General features: G+C 40.7%; 1 protein-coding gene across 1 annotated transcript; it reads right to left on the reverse strand.

Moving 5' to 3' along the window:
• Positions 1-1,621: 1,621 nt before the first annotated feature.
• RAB18 (RAB18, member RAS oncogene family) lies at positions 1,622-17,866 on the reverse strand. Its single transcript, XM_048048494.2, has 7 exons — positions 17,711-17,866; positions 15,744-15,799; positions 9,657-9,718; positions 7,632-7,704; positions 5,400-5,518; positions 5,256-5,322; positions 1,622-3,761 (listed from the first exon to the last, which is right to left on the reverse strand). The coding sequence occupies exons 1-7, from the start codon at positions 17,776-17,778 to the stop codon at positions 3,586-3,588; spliced, it is 621 nt and encodes a 206-aa protein (XP_047904451.1). The 5' UTR covers positions 17,779-17,866; the 3' UTR covers positions 1,622-3,585.
• Positions 17,867-21,252: the final 3,386 nt, after the last annotated feature.

The following is a 21,252-nucleotide window of genomic DNA, read 5'->3' on the forward strand; positions in this document are numbered from 1 at the left end:
AATCATTTACCTGGCAACACATAGAAGCCCTGCTCATACTACTGCAGCTACTTGACACCTTCATAAAGGACAGCAAGACACCAAAAGTTACTACAGGAGTTTTGAACAAGACAGCACAGGCGGGCTGGATGCAGTGCCTTGAGCATTTATATCGGCCCTCCAGTAGCTAAATAGCAGTAACTCGTGCTGTTCACAGCATAGGCTGGCCAAGTTTTGCAAGTGTTTAATAAAAAAAACACATCCAGTTCAGCCTCAAAACATGAAATTATTACATTACTCAAAACCATAGGACAGGATAAGAAGAATTATTGCAATTCACTATGTATCCTTCAGGTAGCTGGCAGACAAGGAAAACAAAATGAAGCATATAGACCAGTTGCCACTGCAGTATGTAATGGTGGCAAGAACACCACTGCTTCCTGAAGTTCTGCCAAGGTTGACGAGACAGTTGATGGTATTGTTCAGGGACTTACTGAATCGACATTTTCATTTTGTTAAGGCTTACTTTGAGCCAGCTGCTGATCTCATTATTGCAGTCGGAGAACAGGAAAAGTGATGCTGTCCTTTGGATAAAAGCCCTGCTAGCAGAAATATTAGAGTGATAAAAAGAGCATCTTGAAGCCTCCACCAAAAGCCTGTCCCATCTCCCTTCTTAAAAACCATGGAAGAGATAATCCAAGACAAAACCATAACAACACTGGGTAATATTCACAAGTGTAAATTCAAGATGATCCAACTGCTCTGCCATATTATTCCAGGCTGGTGTAAAGGCTATGAACAACCTCTGCCAGCCACAAGCACCTAACTGCTAGTCAACGTTTTTAATATTGAAAACAGAGTAAATGAACTGGAAACAACCTAAGGTTTAATTCTGTTTCATGATCACGTAAGACTTCTCAGTTATCTCACTCCAGTTCAGTACTTTCATATAAAAACCATCTGCCATGGAAATGGACACATTCTCATTACCTAATGAAAAACAATAGCTATCCCCCTTTATCCCTCAGCTACTTACTGAGGTAGACTGAACGATCTGTTAGGTATACTTCTAACAGCAAATAGGCCTTAAACCGGTATTAAGCAGAAATTGTGATGCAGCCTGCAGTAGTTTTAGACATAGTTGCATGACAGCCAAAACAGTGAAACTGCACTTGGAAAAAATACTGATACAATTCTGACCTGCACATAGAAAACATCGGAAGTATGGTAACAGTCTCATTTGAAAGATGGCAACCAAAAACAAAAGAAAGGGTTCGAAACAAAGAATGTAGCAGAGCCAAAGTAATTGATGCTAAATTTGCTCTAAGGTACGGGAAGCACAGGAACCTACCACCCTCCAGTACACAGCTTCTTGAGGAAGGAGGGAAGTGAAACTCTAGGAAAAGCCATTCCCCACAGACATAGCTAAACAGGCTTAAAAGGGGAAAGATAGAAAAGCTTGTTGCAAGTCAAGAGCTTGTTTCAATTAGAAAATGCCTTTTTTTTTTTCTTTTAAATACAAGACCGCTAAGTGTTCTGAGTCTTACTAAGTAGATTACTAAGCAGGCTGTTTCAGAATACTCCTCTCTCCCCACCCCACCCCCCCCCCCCACCCAACCCCCCAAAAGAATTTGCAGGGAAAGAAGGAGCAAATGAGTTTATTCTTCACAGAACAATCCCTACTATTCACAGTACCCTGCAGTTCCTCCCTTTGGGAAGGCAAGCTGTCAGATCTGGCCAAGTCAGAATAAAAGATGAATCCTGGTCCTGTGATAAAAGGACCTTTCTGAGATAAACTAAAAATTAAGTCTCTTCCTTATATAGGGATGTATCCAGACTAGAGGGAAAAACAGGTATGTAAATAAATTGCAGGCCTCTTCCTGTATTACGATACTTGCCCAATATTACTGAAATTAAAACTGAGTAAGTTTATATTATGTTTCCACAAGTTTCCTCTACTGCTAACATACACAAAACTGGTAACCAGTGGCCTCAATACTAACAAATAAGATTTGCTCAGTCCACATATTCTGCATCATGAAACAGTAATACAAAGCTAACATTTTAATACAATATGTATGTGTATTTAATATCAATTACATTTACATATTTAAATTATCCTACTACATTAACAATACTATAGATACAATATTTGGTAAAAACAACTAGCACGGTTAAGTCTTCAAATTTGGTATTGTTTTCTAGCAAGTGTCAAACAATAGAAAACCAAATTTCCATGTGAAAAGTGTATTTTAAGAGAAGCAGCCAAGACCTGCTGCAAAATACAGATCATGTATGCTAACATGTACACAAAACCTTGCAGTAATAAAAGGTAGTCATTCACTGTATTTACAAGAAATTGCCCAATAGTTCGGTTACTGATTGCACTATAGTGATTATTAAAAAAAATTTAAAATCAACACAGCATCCTCATCTCGTCCTTCAAAACTCAGAAACGATTCCTGTGTAAGAAGTGACCTTGTTTAAATTGCACGTGCTGGAAAATATACAACTTTACAATAGAAAGAGGTTAGAAAAGTTGAATACTGTGGAAAAAAATTTATTAGCCTATACAAGTCTTCTGAAACAAACCATTGGCTTTGATACAGTAAATTCAAGTGAATACTCATTGCAATAGTATTTTCCATACAGAAGCCCTAGAGCTTCCCACTTAGTGTCTGTGACAGGAAGTTATATTTCTGAACAGATAGCCACACAAAGCAGACATGTAATAGTGATCTTCACAGCCATAGTGAGCTACAGTTTGATAGTTATATTACAAACATTTAAGAAAATTAGGCATCTGTACTGAAGTGTGGCAAACTGATTCACAATGAAAGAACAAAGATGTCATTTAGATCCCTTGCCAAAATGAAGACTTTCTACAGCAGGTGTAGAGTAGACTGCATAATAAAAACCTAGAGTGCAAGAGTACCACAAATTGAGTATATAAATATCACAGGATTAAAACTCCAGTTAAGCCATCAACTGAAGTGATGATTAAAAAGAAAAATGGGCATCTCCCAGCTTTGCAAAAGAAGCTTTCAAAGCATCTCTTCCAGAAGGTGCTGATATCAACTGTGGCCTGTGCCAATTTGTATTTTAGACAGCTTTGCTGAAAGAAAAATTCAGCATTTGTCTAAAAGCTGTATAATCGTGCTTTTTTAATATCATAAAAAGCATCTACTAGAAGAGATGAAATGTAACATAGCTGACATTGTTTTTAAGATCTGTGCACACTATATAGTTCTGTAATTTAAACAGTATTTAAAAACAAGAGAAAAAGCAGACAATGTAGTGATGTGTTAGATGGACTTGTTTAGAATAGTTACATGATGGATGTATGCAGTCAAAACTTTTAGTGCATTTGTTCTTGCACGTTATTTATGCTACTTATAAAAACCTGAAGATCGCAAATTGGGCATGCTTACCATAACATTTTCAAACTGGGAAAGCTGCAGAACAATTTTCCTACTAGTGTTCACTGCCATGATACAAAACAAATATGTGCAAACTGCAAGGTCCCTAAAAATAGCATTTAATGAGTTTATTTACAGAAAGATGTCACTATCTGTTTAAATATGCAAAGAATAAGCTTCCCAAAGTTTATAACATAGAACAATATCCACCGCACGCGCCTCCTGCATATCCTTCTTCCTTGTTTGTTAATTTTACACCTCTGTTTTGGCTCTCACTCTCCCACAGTCCTGGAGTCTGAATGATTTTTTCAACAAGTTCTTCAAAGGCACACTGTACACCATCACATGTTTTTGCGCTTGCCTCTGGAAAAGGGGAATTTGCAAGAAGTCAAACGTTAGCATAGCTTCCAATAACTTGTTTAGTATTTTTTCAAGTCAAGTCTTAGCCTACCACCTAGACTTACAACTTCTACAACACATACTATAACATGTAGCAGTGCCAGAATTAGCAAGTATGCAGATTTTTGTTGCCACAAAGTCTTTTGAGCTGCTGCTTTATTAAAAGAGCTTTCAAACTGAATGTCACTAGAGTATATGGAGACGGGTTATTTTTTTCTGTGAAAAGCAGTTCAATAAAGGGAAAAAAGTCTGAAAAACCTGGTTGCTCTAAGAACTGCAGTACTACTACACCATAAGAAGCAAAGGACTCCCTATTGTAGGATTCTAGGTCAGCCTCCATAGAACTATTCTGATAATAAGCAATAAGTGATCTCATTTCTTCTGCAGTTAGCATAATTCTTGGTAATCTCATCCAGGAGTCTTTCTTTCATTAAACCCAAGAAACATTGCTTACAGGGTACATTATGTGAGCAAACAGATACCATCTGTAACTGTTCAATTCCACTAAGGCTTGCCTTGTTCTTCTATACAGCTATGCAGACACTTAGCTCACACGCACACATATATCTATTTTCAGTTTCATGTTTCTTTTTATCTTCCATACACTTAACAGCTTACGCCTCAACTTTGAGCTTTTTCCATTTTCACATCTGACAATGAAGCCAGAAAGAAACACTGCAGGATTCTAGGCAAAGAAATGTCCTTAGTCAAAGATGAGGAACACAAGCTGAAGTACAGGACACGTCAGTGAACTGCTTTGGTACTGGAGTCATCCTATAAAGTAATCCTTGCTGATCCTTAAATGAAACAGGTAATAAACTTGTGCATAAAGAATCACTTCACCACCCACTTTAATTTATCATTACAAGGCTTTGCCTACAAAACCCATCTCATTCGCAGAAAGATGAGACCAGCATCTTTCCTTCACTCATGACTATGTCACTATTCCATCCTACCCACCATTTACAAGTTAATTATATTCCCACCTATTTTTACATCCAAGTTCTAACACAGATTTGTCACGTACCAGCTCTTTGCTGAAGAGCTGAAATACTGAAATAAAGTACTGAACACTGCATACTGAAAGCTGGCCATTAGTACTAGTTCTCCCTCTTTCATTTTGCTTCTGTTATTAACTCAACAACTAGGCCCGGACCAAAAAATAAATAAACAAACAAAGCAAAACCAGGTTTTGTCAGACTACAGTAGATACTGCATTCCACCCATAATCCTTACTGACCACTCCAGTATATTCACCCACAGCTAGACTAGACTTCTGGGCATATTTACAGACAGTTTTAAAGAAGACAGGTATATTTATCATCTTTGTACCTACTGCAGCTGAGAAATGCCACTAACTGAACTGCATGTATAAAAACTATGAATCCTACAAAAATAGTACTTTCATTATGTAATAAAAAAAATTAAGTAAAATCTCCACAAATGCCTATAACGTACCTATGAACAACATGGAATGTTTTCTTGCAAATTTGAGACCTTCATTTCTGTCAACTTCACGGTTTTCCTATAAGACACAGTATTAATATGTATTGTTAACAAAATATATCAACAGAATGCTTACTGCAATTGAATTCAGTTTACCTTATCAATCTTGTTTCCAACGAGCATTTTCACTATGTCATTCCTTGTGCAGTACGTTTCCAGTTCATTTAACCAGTTATCCAGCTTGGCAAAAGTATCTCTTCTCGTGACATCGTAAACTGAAAGATATCAGCAATATTATGTCACAATATTTTTCTACAATATAAAGAAATACAGCTTACATTTGAAAAGGTGCAAAAATTATGTTTTTTGAATTAGAAAACCAAAGAAGCCCCAAGAATTCCAGTTTACACTTCATTCACCAGCTCCAATCATTGATGATAACAATCTTAGAGTTGCTCTGCATTAATATCTACTGTTCTCAGATTCATTTATGTTTAGACATCTTAGTTTAGATGACAGAGTCTATCATTCTCCAAAGAATCCTACACCTGCAAACCCCTGATAGAGGATACTTGTTAACACCAGTATACCTAAGATATGCCAAGAAGATGTCATGACCTTCTGTACTGACTACATCTCACTTTCGATTACTAAGAACGTTATTTATACAATGCTGCCGCTATGCTACTGTTAGAATCATAGTCATCTAGGTTGGGAAAGACCTTAAGGGCATCAAGTTCAACCACCAACATGGTCTACCAAGTTCCATCACTAAACCGTGTCCCTCAGTGCCATGTCCAGACATCTCTTAACACCACCAAGGCTGTGGACTCCACCACTTCCCTGGGCAGCCCATTCCAATGCTTGATGACCCTCTCCATGAAGAAATTGTTCTCAATATCCAACCTAAGCCTCCCCTGCCACAACTTGAGACCCATTTCCTTGTGTACTGTCACTTGTCACCTGAAAAGAGGGACAAACACCCTCCTTGCTGCAACCTCTTTTCAGGCAGTTCTAGAGAGCAATGAGGTCTTTCCTCAGTCTCCTCTTCTCCAGACTAAAACAACCCCAGTTCCTTCAGTCACTCCTCGTTTAGCCAACAAAGTGAAGTGACCTCAAATCCTCACAAATACTAATAAAATACTGAATCCTCAGCATTTTAGTGTTTCAAGCTACTTAGCTTGTGTATGGGATATAAGTTACAAGAGGCACCAGGAGCAGAAAGGGCAGACAGAAAGCAGACCTTGTTAGATCTAAATTTCTCTAGGCAGTGACTATCTAATAACGGCCATTTCAAGCTATGAAAATGTTTTTTCCTTCACTCTCATTTCCCATGTGCAGATGGACACAAACAGTTGGTTTCAATCAAACCTATGTTTTGGCTTGCAAGAACAGACTTACTTCTAGGGAGCTGTTTGGTAAAGAAATAGTAGGAGATTATTTTTTAAAAAAGTTAGAGGGCTAATCTCAACAGCCAAGCTCTCTAGCTCCTAAATAGCACTTGCTTACTTTTAAAGCTTTCAACACTAAGTGGCAAGTTCAGTGACAGTGACCAAGTAACTTGACTAGACGTGCCTTCACAGTGTCTTCCTATATCAGGAAGATAATGGAACTCAAACTTGAGAAACAGTATGTACAAAACCAAACCTACCAAGAAATCATGGCCCAGGTCATTTTAAATTAAACGGCTGGACTGGACACAATAATTGAAAAAGGTTCAGTCAAGAATCTCTAAAATCAGATAAAACAAAACAACAAAAAAAACCCACCATTCCCTGCCCTTAATCTCTTTAATTAGCTCTTTAATTCTAACAGGGGAGCAGCAGAGCTTCATAGGACAGTGCCTAACAGGCTTCATACCCACAACAAAAACAAGAGATACTTCACTACATAGTTGCAATTACGGGTTTTGTGCAGACTGATGCATTGTATGCTCTGATTCTGACAGCGTAAGATCACAGCAGTACGGAGACTCAAACAGCAAAAAGAAAGAGTCCCAGCCAAATTCCACCATGTCTACAGTAATTTCATTAGAAAAAAAAGAGTCTTTTTTTTGACTCTTGGCTTACTAAGCATGGGCATAATACAGAATTAGCAATCAGTGAGCAAATTCCTGGCAGTACAAGGAGAGCTCCAAGCTATCCCTTTGAAAAGCAGCAGCTTTTAAACTCCTGCAAAAATCAGTGGTTCTCAAATTGGTGAGAAAGACTACTCAAGAAAGTGGTTAGACATCAAACTCCAGACCATTTAGTATATGAGCTGTTTGACACACATATAACAACTTTTAATACTGATTTGCCATTATATAAAGGTAACATGAATTTGTGTAGCCCCAATGCACAAGAAAAACACCAACTTACTCAAAATAGCAGGCAAAGGTATACCTACCTAGGATAACACCTTGTGCACCTCTGTAGTAACTGGGTGTTAGTGTTCTGAACCGCTCCTGACCCGCAGTATCCTGAAAAGCCATTCAGAAAGTTCCATTATTCAGAATCTGAGCAGAACCTACTTTAGCTCTCAGGTATCCTACTTCTAGTGAACACACAAAATAAGATTCGGAGTCGTTTAGCACACACAACTAGATGAATAACTGTATTTGTGGCTGCCCGTCATTTTACTGCACATTAACTTTGAGATTCTGTGTAGTCTGTTCTGGGAAACACATTTAAACTGTTAAGTGTAGTGAATAACTGGGCTATACAACAATAACATAGTTATTTCTGCTGAAGCATTTGTTGTGCAGCTAGCAGGGCAGCAGCCAGCCAGAAAGCAGCACTCTAAGATTTTATAACAAGCGTCAAAACCTGTGGCCACAAAAGCAGTTCCCTCACTTCTAACACCTCCATCCACACAGCCACAGTAAATGCATTTAACGTGCTATGACAGAGCTGAAGCAGAAATAAGTCTTTTCTGTTTGTTATTAAACAAAGTCGAATTTACAACCTCAAATTTGAAGTGTCAACAGCTTTGCAAAAAAGCAAGTATTCGAATGCTAATTTCTTGTCAGAGATTAAGTTATATTACACACTATCTCAGCATTATATATCCTGCAGACTTTATGCATCAAAGATTTAAATTAACTTCATCCACGTTATCCCAAGTTAGAAGCTTAAACTTTTTGTCAACTGAAGTCACCTTCATAAAAAAATGAAATGCATCAAGAGAACAAACCACCCCACAACCTTCTCAACACATGAAACAGCGAGGGTTCAAAATGGTTCCCAGCCAAAGAACCTGAATAACTCTCCTTGGCTTTCCAAGTTTCTACAAGTCACTCACTGAATCCCACACATCTCAAGCTGTTTCTGTGTCATGATACAGCTTTCCACGCATTTCCAGTTTACCTCAGACTTATTTCTTCATAGTTGCCAACTGGCAAGTCGTTGCAGGTTTTTTTCCTTGTCAAGCCTATGTTCTAGTGAAGATTACTATTTGTCACATTAAGAGAGCAAGTCCCGCTTCTTAACTGAGATATGATGCCCTTTCAAAGCAACATAATTGTAATGGATATTTCATGTTCCGCTACTTTCCAAGGAAGCTGAGAATCAAGGTTTTGTTGTTTCCTGCTACAAGACGTTTGAGCTTGAATACTCAAAAGGTTCAACTCACACAAGCATGGTGCTGCTTTGCAGAATTGAGTATGTAGGGAAAAATTTGAAAGTACTTTTTCTTCCTTCACTTGCCATGAATTTGGAAGCTTTACTTTTAACTAAAGCAAATGTGAACACTAAGGCTAAGACAACAAACTCTGCCTCTCCCTTTTTCAGCTGCATCTGCTACAAATAACAATGACTCAAGCCTGTAAGTCTGTGTGACAGCTAACATTTTTAGGCTACACTACTTTGAGAGGTAACATTTCTGAGCATAATTTGAGCATATAACACAGTAATTCTCAATTAGTATACTATAAATTTCACCTAAAACATTTAGGTTAAGAATTGCATCCTTTTAAAAGCTGTCAAGTACAGAGAAGAACTATGCATGCAGGTAAGTCTCAGATCAGGAAGGGCAATACCTGCATTTTCAAGTGTTCTATAAAGACGTAACATTAAGCAGGTAAGCATACCCTTTAGAAGTTAAAAGAATGTATTACTTCAAAAAAAAAATCTAGGAATGACCACATTTACACTTTTGAAGTCTGAGTGGTTCAGTACCATCCTACTCCTTCTCCTCTCCACTCCTATCCCAGCAGACCCAGAATCAGTATCGCACAAGAAGCTGATAGACAACAGAACTGCCCCATTAGTCAACAGTCCACAGGTCATTCCACCTCCTGAGTGTTCCAGGATTAACCTCCCACTCCTCCAAGTTACCTCCATATTAAAAAGGATTCTATACATCTTAGACATTATACAAGCCATCACTATTCCTGAAACAAAGCAACGCATTAGGAACACAGGCAAGACTTACCCATATCGCTAGTTTAGCTTTGTTTCCATCAACTGAAATAGTTTTCACCTTGAAGTCTACACCTATGGAAGAAAAAAAAAAAACCCTTTTAGTTCTTCAAATATACTCCATATTTTTGGAAGAGGGGAAAAAAAAAAAAGTTGTGGTTTGGCAGAAGTAATAAGAGTGAGAGCAAGGTATTGAAGTAACTGATTAAACTTAAAGCTCATGAGGTTGTACAGACGAAAGGCTTTTGTAAAAGCCCAAGGACAGTTTAGGCCATTGACTCAAATATTTTACGGAGGCAAGGCAAAAAAAATCATTTCCAATATTAAAATACATATTTCAGAACAAATATTCAAGTTCTGAATCAAATGGGCTAACTTTCTATTCATTACTCATACATGTGTTCTTGAGCATGTTATTGGTCTTGAACAAAATACTTAATATAGGAGCAAACTATTCAAGCAGGGGAACAGGGCAAATCCCTCACTATCTCAAACCATCCAATCAAGTCCCATCAAGGTGGTCAGCCAGAGGTAAACTGGCACAGACAGAGAATTAGACATCCATCTAATAGGTGACTACCGTCCTGGGAGAAGTAATGTTAGATGACAGCAATTCCTCTAACAGGCATGCCAAATAAGCTCCAGACGACTTGAACGTGCAGTATGCCTCTTATCAGGATTCCAGCAACACCAGGGACTCACTGCTATCACACACGGCGCCCACGAAATGAACAGACAACAACGGTTTTTCTGTTGATAACATACCTCACCATCTGAGGATATTTTTCATTTATTTTTAAATGTGTAGGAGCTAACAGCCTATCACTTGCCCAAGGACAGGCGGTAGAAAACTCAAGCCACAGAGGACAAAATATTGACTGCACAAAGTTAAAGGACAGGTAATACAAGCAAGTTCAAGAGGCTAGGTACGGTCACGTTCCATTTTACTCTCCAACAGACAGTAGCCCTGAAATTAGGTAGAATAGTTGTGTGGAAATTTAACAGCTTTTCTGTTAAACTTGAAAGTTGTTCACATTAAAGTCTTTGCATTTTGAATTAAAACGGCCGTCATTGTATTTGCTGTAAGAATTTCTGTTTTAGCTATTCTAACAGAACATTTAAGTCGTGTTTCAAGGTAAGTGTGCTGCACTTCCATTCCCAAGGCCATGCAGATTACAAACAAGTCTAAGTGGCTGCCAAAAGCACTCAATTTATAAAACCACAGAGTGGACATGGGATGCTTAAGAAACAGTACATTGTAAGCAGATTTACACTATTGCTGATGTTTAAAAGAGCTTCATTAAAAAATACACAATTTGTATTACACCATTGCGCAGCTTCAGCTTACTAGTTTTCCTTGAAGTTTCAAGGACAGATAAAAGCTAGTCAACTGTGACTGCATTCTGCACTGGGAAGCGCCCCTACTCTTATTTCAAGTACAATTTTGGCAATGCACTTTAACATTTGCAGTAACTGAACAGAACTCTCCATTTTTCAGAGGCTAAGACTCTTAATCTCTGACTAAGCAGTAACATAACGCATTACTCCACGCACAAGGATGGTGCTTTATTTTAGAGTTACGTTCAAAAAACCTGCCACTATTAACTTTTTTCTTTTAAACCCCAGTTCTTAGAACTTTACATAGTTCTCAGAACATTGCTATGCTAGCAAGTTTCCTCAACATGATCCTAAAGAACATCCTGTCGTGCCAATTTTGTGGCATTTAGCAGTAACCTCCAGACTAACACCATCTCTTCTTCCACAGCAATGGCATATTTCTTTCCCTGAACTATAAATATCACCATTGCTCAGCTAGGACATCCAACTGCCCACTTACCCATAAATCTGACATCGGAATCTGTAACTGTAGGTATTACAAGTCTATCAGATCCATACCATAAATCAAAAGCATTTCATAGTAGTTTTGAGAAGGAATTTTCTCTTCCTTAGAGCAAACATTAACTGCCTTTTGAAGCCAGGGTACCCTGCTCCCATTAGATAAATAGCCCTAGCATCTTGTGCCTGCGCAGTTCTGCAATTTTCATTTAATGCCTGCGCACCTTTAAGTTAACTTTAAGCTAGCAGCAAGGTTAAGAGAGAATGCTTTAAATTTTGCATGAGCAATATGAGTAAATTAAGAAACTTAGCGAATAAATCCCACGTATTACAGACTCTTGAAAGAAGTATGAAAATTAACAAAGAGCACAGTAAAATATACCCTTTCAGATGATAAAGACATCGCAAAAATTCTAGCAAACAGAGGAATTCAACATACACAAAAGCCACGAAAGGAGAAGAAATCTTTTTAACTATGTAGGTTTTTGATAATCCATTGTCTATAGGAGGACACAGAAAACTGCAGAGCTCAAGAAAATCAGGTTAAACTGAACGAGCCGGGTATGTGTGTTCTCTAAAGACTTCAGTGAAACGCAGACATGTTTGTGTGACAAGTGTCAGCTCTAAGCTTGCAAGACAAGGGACGTTTCTAGCCCTGACAACAGAAAGCTGGCGGTGCTTTCCACCATGCCCTGGAAGGCAGCCAGAAAGAAGACACCGTGCTCCACTGCACTCCTGCGTGCTGGCACCTACTGCCCTCCCAAATGGACTCGGTGCTACACGCCAGCACGCTACGGACTTACGGTCTGCAAGTAGCTCTGTCACTTTCACGCTGCCCTTCCTTTTAGGAGTGCTGTATTTACACCCAGGGCAAGATCAGCTGGAGCTTATTATTGGTGTAAAAGGTAACTGACAACTTGGACATCTGGGAGTCGCAGGGCTCCAAGTGCATGGAAGGCCAAAAAGTTAAGAGACGCTTGTATGCAATACATTGCTTCACTTATGAAACAAGGCTTGCATTTAGCATTTATCTAGAATCGTTCACACAAGGAATGAGTAAAGACAAGCATGAGCAGTAAGGACAACAGAAAATATCAGCGTATAGTGATCCATTAGATGAAGCCCTGCGAACTAGTTAGCCTCAGAAGAATGCAAGGATGACAGCGATCTGGTAGGATGAATAAGACATGGTTAATCCAGCAGAAGCTACTGAAGTCAAAATATTTGTCAAAGTCAGCTCATCCTCCCGAGGGAAACAGGATTTTTAGAAAATCTGGAATAAAACACTATACAAATCATCAGTTTAGGGTTTAATTTAAATTGCACCCAGGAGCTGTAGGTTTGTGCAAGACACACAAATATTGCATCTCAGCAGGCAAGGGACCAGTCATGCTGCAGTCAAGCCTTAACCCAGTCTTGTGTTTTCATATTTATTTTCTAAAAAAAGACAGACATAACACATTCTCCTCACTTTTTTCTCTAAATAAGAACTCTAGTTCAGCAGTGAGTATGGAGATGACATTATTTGTAGTCAACACACTCATTTTGGAAAAGCACTGTACTCTGCAATCTCAACATACAGACCTTAAAATTAAAAACCCTTCTGTCCCCGAACTCAAAGTGAAATAGTGTTTAATCAGCACAAAGAGAGATCCAAGCCCAGATTCACAAAACATTTTGGCATCTCACCATCTTGCAAATCCCAGAATTTTGCAGCTGGAATCTGTCCTTATGTAGCAGTAAGAACTCACTCACAAATACTTTATCCATATGAACAACAAATCCTGTCCTGAACTGAGAGCTGAGATGTTGCCTCTCAGTAATAAGTCACCAGAAAAATGGAAATGCCATAGCCTAGCACTAAAAAAAAAAAAAAAAAAAAAAAAAAATCTGTTTCTTTCCCACTTAATATGAAAAAAGGACAAAAGGAATGTGCTATCCCACGAGTGCTCCACACACCATGCTACATTCACAGTTGGGGTTGCAGAAGCTCCGCTCGTTTGAGTATTCTGTAGAGTTTAAGTTTTATATGAGCATGAGTTCATTCTACTTTCCTACACCAGAAGCAGCACCCTACCCTGAGGATGTAGAGTAACCTTGAGTTACAGCTACTGAACAGCCAACAGTTCGCCAACAAGCATGCTGCTGTGCAGTATGATAAATCCCAAAGAGAAGGAATTACTTCAGGAAATAGATACTTAGTTTCTTAAATAAGTTCACTGACGTCAAGTTTTGACACTGGTAAAAAGTCTTACATACAAACAGCAGATGTTACAGCTACTGAAATACTCCATACATTCCTCCGTTTTTTCCTTTTAGCTCAAACTTGCATCGTGACCTCATGAAACTTTGTCATACTTTCTAGCAAAATTGTTATTAAAACTGCTATTACCTGTCACAAACCACAAAGCCTAACTTCAGTAGATTTAGGTCAATACCGACTAGAGAGAATACCAATCTTGTACATCATCCAATTGAAGATGAGCGCAGTGACACAGGGCTACCTGAAGACTTTATTTTTTAAAACAGCCAAATTAATTTGCATCTTCAATGCACAAACTGGCAATTACTTCCTCATGGCCTACACTGGTCAAAGGGAAACAGCAGCCGCTTAAATGAGTGTTTTGTCCTTTCTGGAACAAATTAAAATAGTTCTTTTGCTGATGAAGCACTGTATTCAGGCTTGATGGCACAAGAAAACTAGCATTTACAAGTTCAATGCCAACTCTGAAATTTTGCCATTGCCCTGTTAGGCAGATATATAAAGTTAGATTAGAGATGCTATAAAAACAACTCCATCCGTGAGTGGATTTCAGTCTTTCCTGAAGTTAAAAAGCCTTCAGAAAGCCATGATCCTTAGGTTTCTTGAGAGGTCAGCAGTGTACGATGTCACTCTGATTTTAAGTGAGCCAGCAGGCAGTACTGCGTCAGTAACATCAGTTGGAAAAACACACCTTTGACATCTGCTCAGGAAACTACACAACCTTACCAGGAAAGCCTTAGCAGTGCTTCGTAGCATATGCCTGTTCACTGCCTTTGCACACGGTCATTCTCCAGCCTTAACATGCTTATAGCGGGGATCCCCAGGTGCAAAGGAGAAGCAAAGCAAGAAAAGGCTGAACAAACAGCGTTAATACACATCTTGTCAATTCCTTATCACTGCGTTTCTCAATGCCCCACATGAAACAGCACTCCTGTACCTTATCTACATTAGTGAAAAACAGATCAATTTGTTTACTTCTGAACCAATTAGGCAGAACTGACTTTGAGCACCAGCAGCTGAACTTAGGGATTTTTTTTTTCATCCAAGCCCTCAGACAGAACTCTTCCTACAGAGGAAGTAAAAAAGTCTTTTTTTTGCTGCAATAAATTGTATAGAAAAGTCACCTTTATTTTCCAATACAGCAGTTGCTCATTTGGGACAGACTGTCATCAAAGGATGCAAAATGAAACTTCTAAGAACATGATGCAGCTATCTCACAGTGTATCCCACACTCTGCATTACTCTCCTCTAGCACAATTGATTTCGCTGCTGGAAGGCATCACACCAACACAGCATGACACGTCACTCCTTTTTTCCCCAGCAGCTCTAGATTCTTGGCTCTCTCTATACTTTATTTTTTCATTTTCAAGAGTATTAGCTGCCAAGGAACTGCTTACTAACTAGAAGAGAAAAAAAAAAAACATTGTAATTTCTTCCCTCTAGAAGAAAAGCAGAAGCCACACGTTGTCTAGTGCACTCTAGTATTGTTGGAAGTTGCAAAAGCTGACATCCTCTAATAAAGAGAGTCCTAAGTACTCTTAGCACTTATGCTACCCAAGTATCTTGTTACATAGAACAAGTTCTGGACAGCAGTAGTACTATTCAAGCGTAAATAAAAGTGATAAATCAGTAGGAGACATAACAGTTGCTGCTACATTTCCATTTTAACAAGAATTGCTGGCAAACTCCGAACTGCAGATTGCTGTACTAGGCCTGTCCTCTACCCATAACTTAGGGCTTCCACCTTCATGAACAGTAACATTTACATCTGTTTCCTTAGCCAAGACGATATTTCACCATAAAGGGGACAACTGCAGCCCAGCACAGACAACACTCTGCGCCAATTAGTGCTACACGTTAAAGCTGCGTCCACATCACTCCTTCCTCACAGAAGAACAGACATGACTGAACTTTGCTACCGGTTTGGCAAGTCTGAACTAACTACTGTTTTGTACTGCAGCTGGTACACATTTTTTTCAGGTAGCATCAGCACATACTTACCAATTGTTGCTGCAAGTTCCGGGTCAAATGTATCATCTGTGAATCGCAGCAGAAGGCTGATAGGGATGAAGGAAAAAGAAGAGTTAGTGTTGGTTACTGCAGTATAGCCACAGGAACCAGAAGCCTGTAAATTACAAGTCTGAAAGTATCAGCAAGATCGCACAGCTAAAGAAAAGCACGCCTCATTTTCCATCCCTTCCATCCTATAAAAAACAAAGAAAGGGGAAAAAAATCTAGTAGCCGTACTCTGAAAGGAGAGCCCGTTACAGTGTGCCTCTCTGAAAAAATTACCCTTCAGGTTGTCAGGTCAGTTGTCTGAACAGAGCCATGGCCTGCTTCTCAAAGTGTTTTGCTTCTATCTTATTCTATTTTTATTCTCCCAGAATTCGGTACAAATGTAAGATTGTTTTCATTTTGTATTGCCTCACACAGTACTTCTGCAAGCTTAAGAAGAAAATTCCAAGCCAGCGTTTTATCCCAGAAATAACTCCTTGTACTGGGCATGCAGCAGAACAATAAGGACTACACCCATCACAAATAAACACACAGAAGTGTAACAATGGAAAGAGCTCCACACCATTTTACAGTTTTGTATCCTTTCTGTATATCTAATGGCTTTCACATGCAGCATTTCCCCCTATCCATGGATGTTTGCTACCAATAGAAGAGCCACAACCAGGATTTGCCAGCACATCACATTACAGTAGGAGGGTCCTTCCTAGAAGTACCCATAAAGCCACAGTGCTTGTACCAAATATAAATACTCCAGCAAGACACAGAGTTTCTTAGTATACTGTTGGTTCGGTTTTGTTTGTTTAAATTAGTAACCTTATTCATCTGTGGCAAGTGCATATTGCCATGTGGCAGACAGCTGTTGGCTATGACTGACAGCTTCTGTCCATTTCCAGGCCAGAGAAACAAAGCAAGGCCCTGTTTACTTTTTGCTAGATGCTATTTGAGAGCAGCTATTTTTAGTACAACCAGCACTAATTTTGCCATATTTAAGTGAAACAGAGAACCTTCATACTGCCACTAGAATAAGAACATCAGTTTACACGACCTGAGAGCTAAACTCAGCCGACCTCTCCTTTCCCCACCATTATTTCACACGCAGGTATCTCCCACAAATACAGTGCAAATCATAGGGACCAGGTGTCAGATACAGCATTTGGACGGGATGTCAGGACTCCAACCAATCCCACGTCAGGCTAATGAGTTTAACAGCTGACGATTCCTACTCGAGGAGCAGGTAAGCAATGACAATCCAAGATGTTATTGTTTCACAGCAATTTTATTCTCTTTACCTATAAGCAGTCTCTCGTAACGACATTTCTGAATTGCAGAAAAATAAGCATACACACAGGCATATAAAAATTTGGGCATGCTGTGTCACATGCCCACACATAAAAGAATCACGTCAATTAAAAGAAATTATGCCTGTCACCAGATTATTGATTCAGTAGCTAGCTCAAAGCAGTGACTGACAGGTTTTTAATTAGCGGGGTTTGTTGTTTTTCTTCTAATTAACGATTTATATGTTATTTAGGGCCACGAAAGGAGACTAAGATTACTGCCATAAAAACGAGAAATGAAGCATGAGTAGCGCGGGACATTCCCAGATTGCGTCTGCATTTTTGTCTCATTTCCTTTGCTAAAACCATGGAACTGTCGAAGAATAAGGAAAAAATACTAAGACAAAAAGAGGCAGCTTGGACAAAAGCCACCAAAAGGGTGCCACACACGACCCCCAGCCCCTGAAACACGCCCATTTCACGCACTAAGCCGCAGAGGGAGTCCCGGGTGCCCCTGACAGGGCTCCCAGCGCCTCAGCCCCCCCCGCTGGGCCAGGGCCGAGGGAGGCCGGGGCGGGCCGGGCCCTGCTGAGGGCAGGCCGCGCCCAGAGGCCGGGCGTCCAGCGCGTCGCCCCCGGGCCTCTGCCCCGCCGGGAAACGTTGGCAGCCCCTCACCTGGACTTGCCGACGCCGCTCTCGCCGATGATGAGGATCTTCAGCGTGGTCAGCACGTCCTCGTCCATCCCGCCCGCCCCGCACGGCGCGGCCCTGCCCGGCCCCGCCGCCCGCCCGCCGCTCCCTGACCCGGCCGCGGCGGCACCGCCTGCGCATGCGCCTCACCCCCCCCCCGCCGCCGCCACAGCCGCCACAACAGCACCGCGCATGCGCGCCGGGAGCGGTGGGGTGGTGAAGGCGTGGGAGGAGGGAGAACGGCGCCCCCGCCCCGCTCGTGGAGCATGCGCAGAGGGGAGGGAGGGGGCAACCGCTTGTTTACAGCGGGCGGGGCGAAGGGCGGGAGGGGCGCGCATGCGCGGTGTGTGGGAGGGGGTCAGGGCTGAGGGGGCTGCTTGGGGGGGGGAGTGGGGAATCTGAGGGGGTGTCAGGGCTGAGGGGGCTGGCAGCCAGCTACTTGCAGCACTAAACAGTCAGCAAAGGGGCTCCACTATCACCAGCCTCTTATGTCCAGCAGTGCAGGCCAAGTGGCATGACACTGCATCCTTTCTGCCACCTCTAAGCATATCAATAACACTCTGGCCAGTGATCTCAGCTGAACCTTTTATTTCCCACCTCACGCATCCAGCATGCTTAGGGGTAGTACTTTGTTTCCAGGTAAAGGTGAATCCTTTCAGTGGACACGCTTCATTATGAAAATGATGAAATTGAGAGTGGAAAGGTGTGGAACCTGAAAGGCACTTTCTCAGACAAACACGCAGCGTATGTTTGCGTTTCTCAAAATCGTTGGGGGACGAAAGCTGGGTGGTGCCTCTCAGGTTGCTGCTGCTGAGGAAGGTTTGAGAAAGATAAAAAGACTGTAGATAATTTGCAGAAAAACATACCCGGCAGAGTCCTCTATTAAAAACACCTAAATGTTCTTCTAAACCTGATTGCAATGAGAAAACCTCTTTATAACTAATTTGGCTACCCTGCTATTACAGCTCAAAACCTGCCTCTGACCGTGTGTAAGCAAGTGAATTGCCTTTAATATTAATCAAACGCATGTCTGATGTGGGGCTGAAATTGTCCTTCGTCTTTGCTGTCGCTCTTGGGCCAGCAAGACAGCCTCTTCTTGTCTCCAAACACTGACTCTGCAGCCTAAGTGAAAGGCCTGAGGCTCTTCTGCAGTCACTCCAAATGACAGACATCAAGCCACGTCAGCATTTTGCACAAGGCAGGTGTACTTGTGAGACACTGTGGTTGTTTTTGTCAGCGTGCTGGCTATGGAGGGCATAGTTCTTTAGCAGAATAGTGATTTTGCTGGGCAATTGTATTCAACTGAGTTTCAGGGTCCAGACAGTAACCATGCTTTTGCTTTTGAAAAGTAAACAGCTCTGGTGCCTTATTCCTTCCGCCTTCAGGATCTGCTGTCCTGCCTCCTTTGCCTCAGAAAATAAACTCCCAGGATGAGTACAATAATAATAATTATCCTATTAAATTATCGAGGCATATTCTATAATTAAGCGTGTGCAAATATCTGGCTGTGTGTGAACTGTGACTGTTTATTAGTAATAACCTGAGATTTCTTGAGGGTGTGATTTAGTTTTCTTGGTGTGGATTATGCTTTGGAGTGACACAAGAAGAGAGTGTGTCTATACTCTGCAGTTTGTATTGCAGTGTATAGGAGCTGTGGGATCTTAGCATGTAGCAGGATGAGAATTTGAATTTGGAAGGCGGACCCAAAGAGCAAAGTATTCTAGTAAAGATATTGAATCCTTTGAAGTCAAAGAGCATTTGTTTTTTAGATGGATTTTTTTTCCATTGTAGCCATAGAATCAGATTATAATTCTGTATCTCACTTGGAATGAAGGGTTGGCCAGTATGGCATTCAGATCCTTGACCTTAAAGATGAGCAGACAAAAGAAAGCAGCCAAACTTGCCCTAAATGAACAGTTCCATAGCTCATGTTTATGGATGTGGTGCTTTAGACCTTCCTGAACATGCCCTTTGAGAAAGGTGTTTCTTTGAGTTGTCCTCCTCCAGACCAAGCAATGTAGTCCTCCAACTCTGAGATCAACTCTGTCTGCAGCAGATGATTCTGTTTGCTGTCTGTGTCATCTACTTCACCTCTGGAAAGCCAGGCCATGTTGTGCATGTACCAGCCCTATTCCAGGAGCCAACGGTACTGGATGATTAGTGCATTTCAGATATAGCTCCTTCAAATGAAGTGTTATTCACTGAACAACTATCAGGGCAAAATGTTAATTTATTTTCCATCAGACATCTGTAGGGTCTTTTCAGGGAAGCTCTCTGATTTGGAAGAGACGTAGCCTGCTGTAATTCATGGGTGTCTGCCTGTTTTCTTGCCTGCTTTTCAGGACTTATTAGGAGTCTTCGGTTATGATGACTAACCCAATCCTTTTCTTTAATAACACTGAAAGTTTTCTTCTGTTTATCATTTACTATCCCTTTTGATCCTGACCTCAGATGTGGGAGGGCCAAACTATAACAGCATCGTTAGGCTTACCTGATTATTACTCTTCCTAGGAGAACACTGGAGATCTTTTGACTGCATTTTCATTTCTTACTCTGCTTACTCTTGATTTCTTCCAGTGATCCCTTTGAATTTCTATCAGAATAGCACCAAGCAGATTAACTTGTCTGCATATAATACTTATAAATAATTATACATAACTTTCCTCATTCATCATACACTGCTAAGGGAAACAGGCTGATGGTAGAAAACTAACAAAACTGGTTCCAAGTCAGCTCCTCCCGCATGTGGAGATGTATAGTGAGAGAGAGATGAAATTTGCACTTCAGAGTTTTTCCTCATACTTTTACAGTCTTTTATGGAGACTCCCTAGTTCCTGCCCAGATCCAGGACTCAGAAAAGTAGAAAAATGTCATCTCCATCTCAGCTACAGCAAGTATATGATACCAGTGTTCCCGAGGTTTTAATTACTTCGGGGGTGTGAAGGGAAAGAAGGGGAAACACCCTAACAAAAATAGTTCTTGTGATGATATTCTTAGTATCAAGTTCCCCTGTATAAAAGTGCAACTCACTAAAGAAGCCAAAGCGCCTTGGTTTCAGCTTAATTAATTCTCAATTTAAGGAAGAGAAAGGTTGTAGGCCTTTTGTTTTCAGCCATATCCTTGACCATGAGAAGAGGCCATAAGAGTGAGTAACTGTGACAGCCTTTCTCAAAAGGTGAGCAGTCACTTTCAGTCCCTCCATTAGGGCTGGGATCTACAGTGAAAGGGTCACTGAACTTTGTGTGTCCTTAGAGGACCACGGAGCAGCTGCAGAGCACGGGGCCCTTAGGCTGCCACCGTGGGCAAGTAAGGGCTAGAAAGACCTCCATCCAGCTCCTCCCTGCTGAGCTAGCTGCGGTGTAACCTTAGCAACAAAGATGAGTGTGTCAGAAATGAGTCAGTAACATGAGAGACAACCTGGAATAAACAACTCGGTCTCATCCTGCGTCTGAATTCTGTGCCTGGGAGCCTTTGGTCACTTGACTTGAACCATCTGCTTTAGCTTCTATGGCTTAAATATGGGAGTA

The sequence above is a fragment of the Anser cygnoides genome, chromosome 2 (genome assembly GCF_040182565.1).
Source record: "Anser cygnoides isolate HZ-2024a breed goose chromosome 2, Taihu_goose_T2T_genome, whole genome shotgun sequence".
Classification (NCBI taxonomy): Eukaryota; Metazoa; Chordata; class Aves; order Anseriformes; family Anatidae; genus Anser; species Anser cygnoides.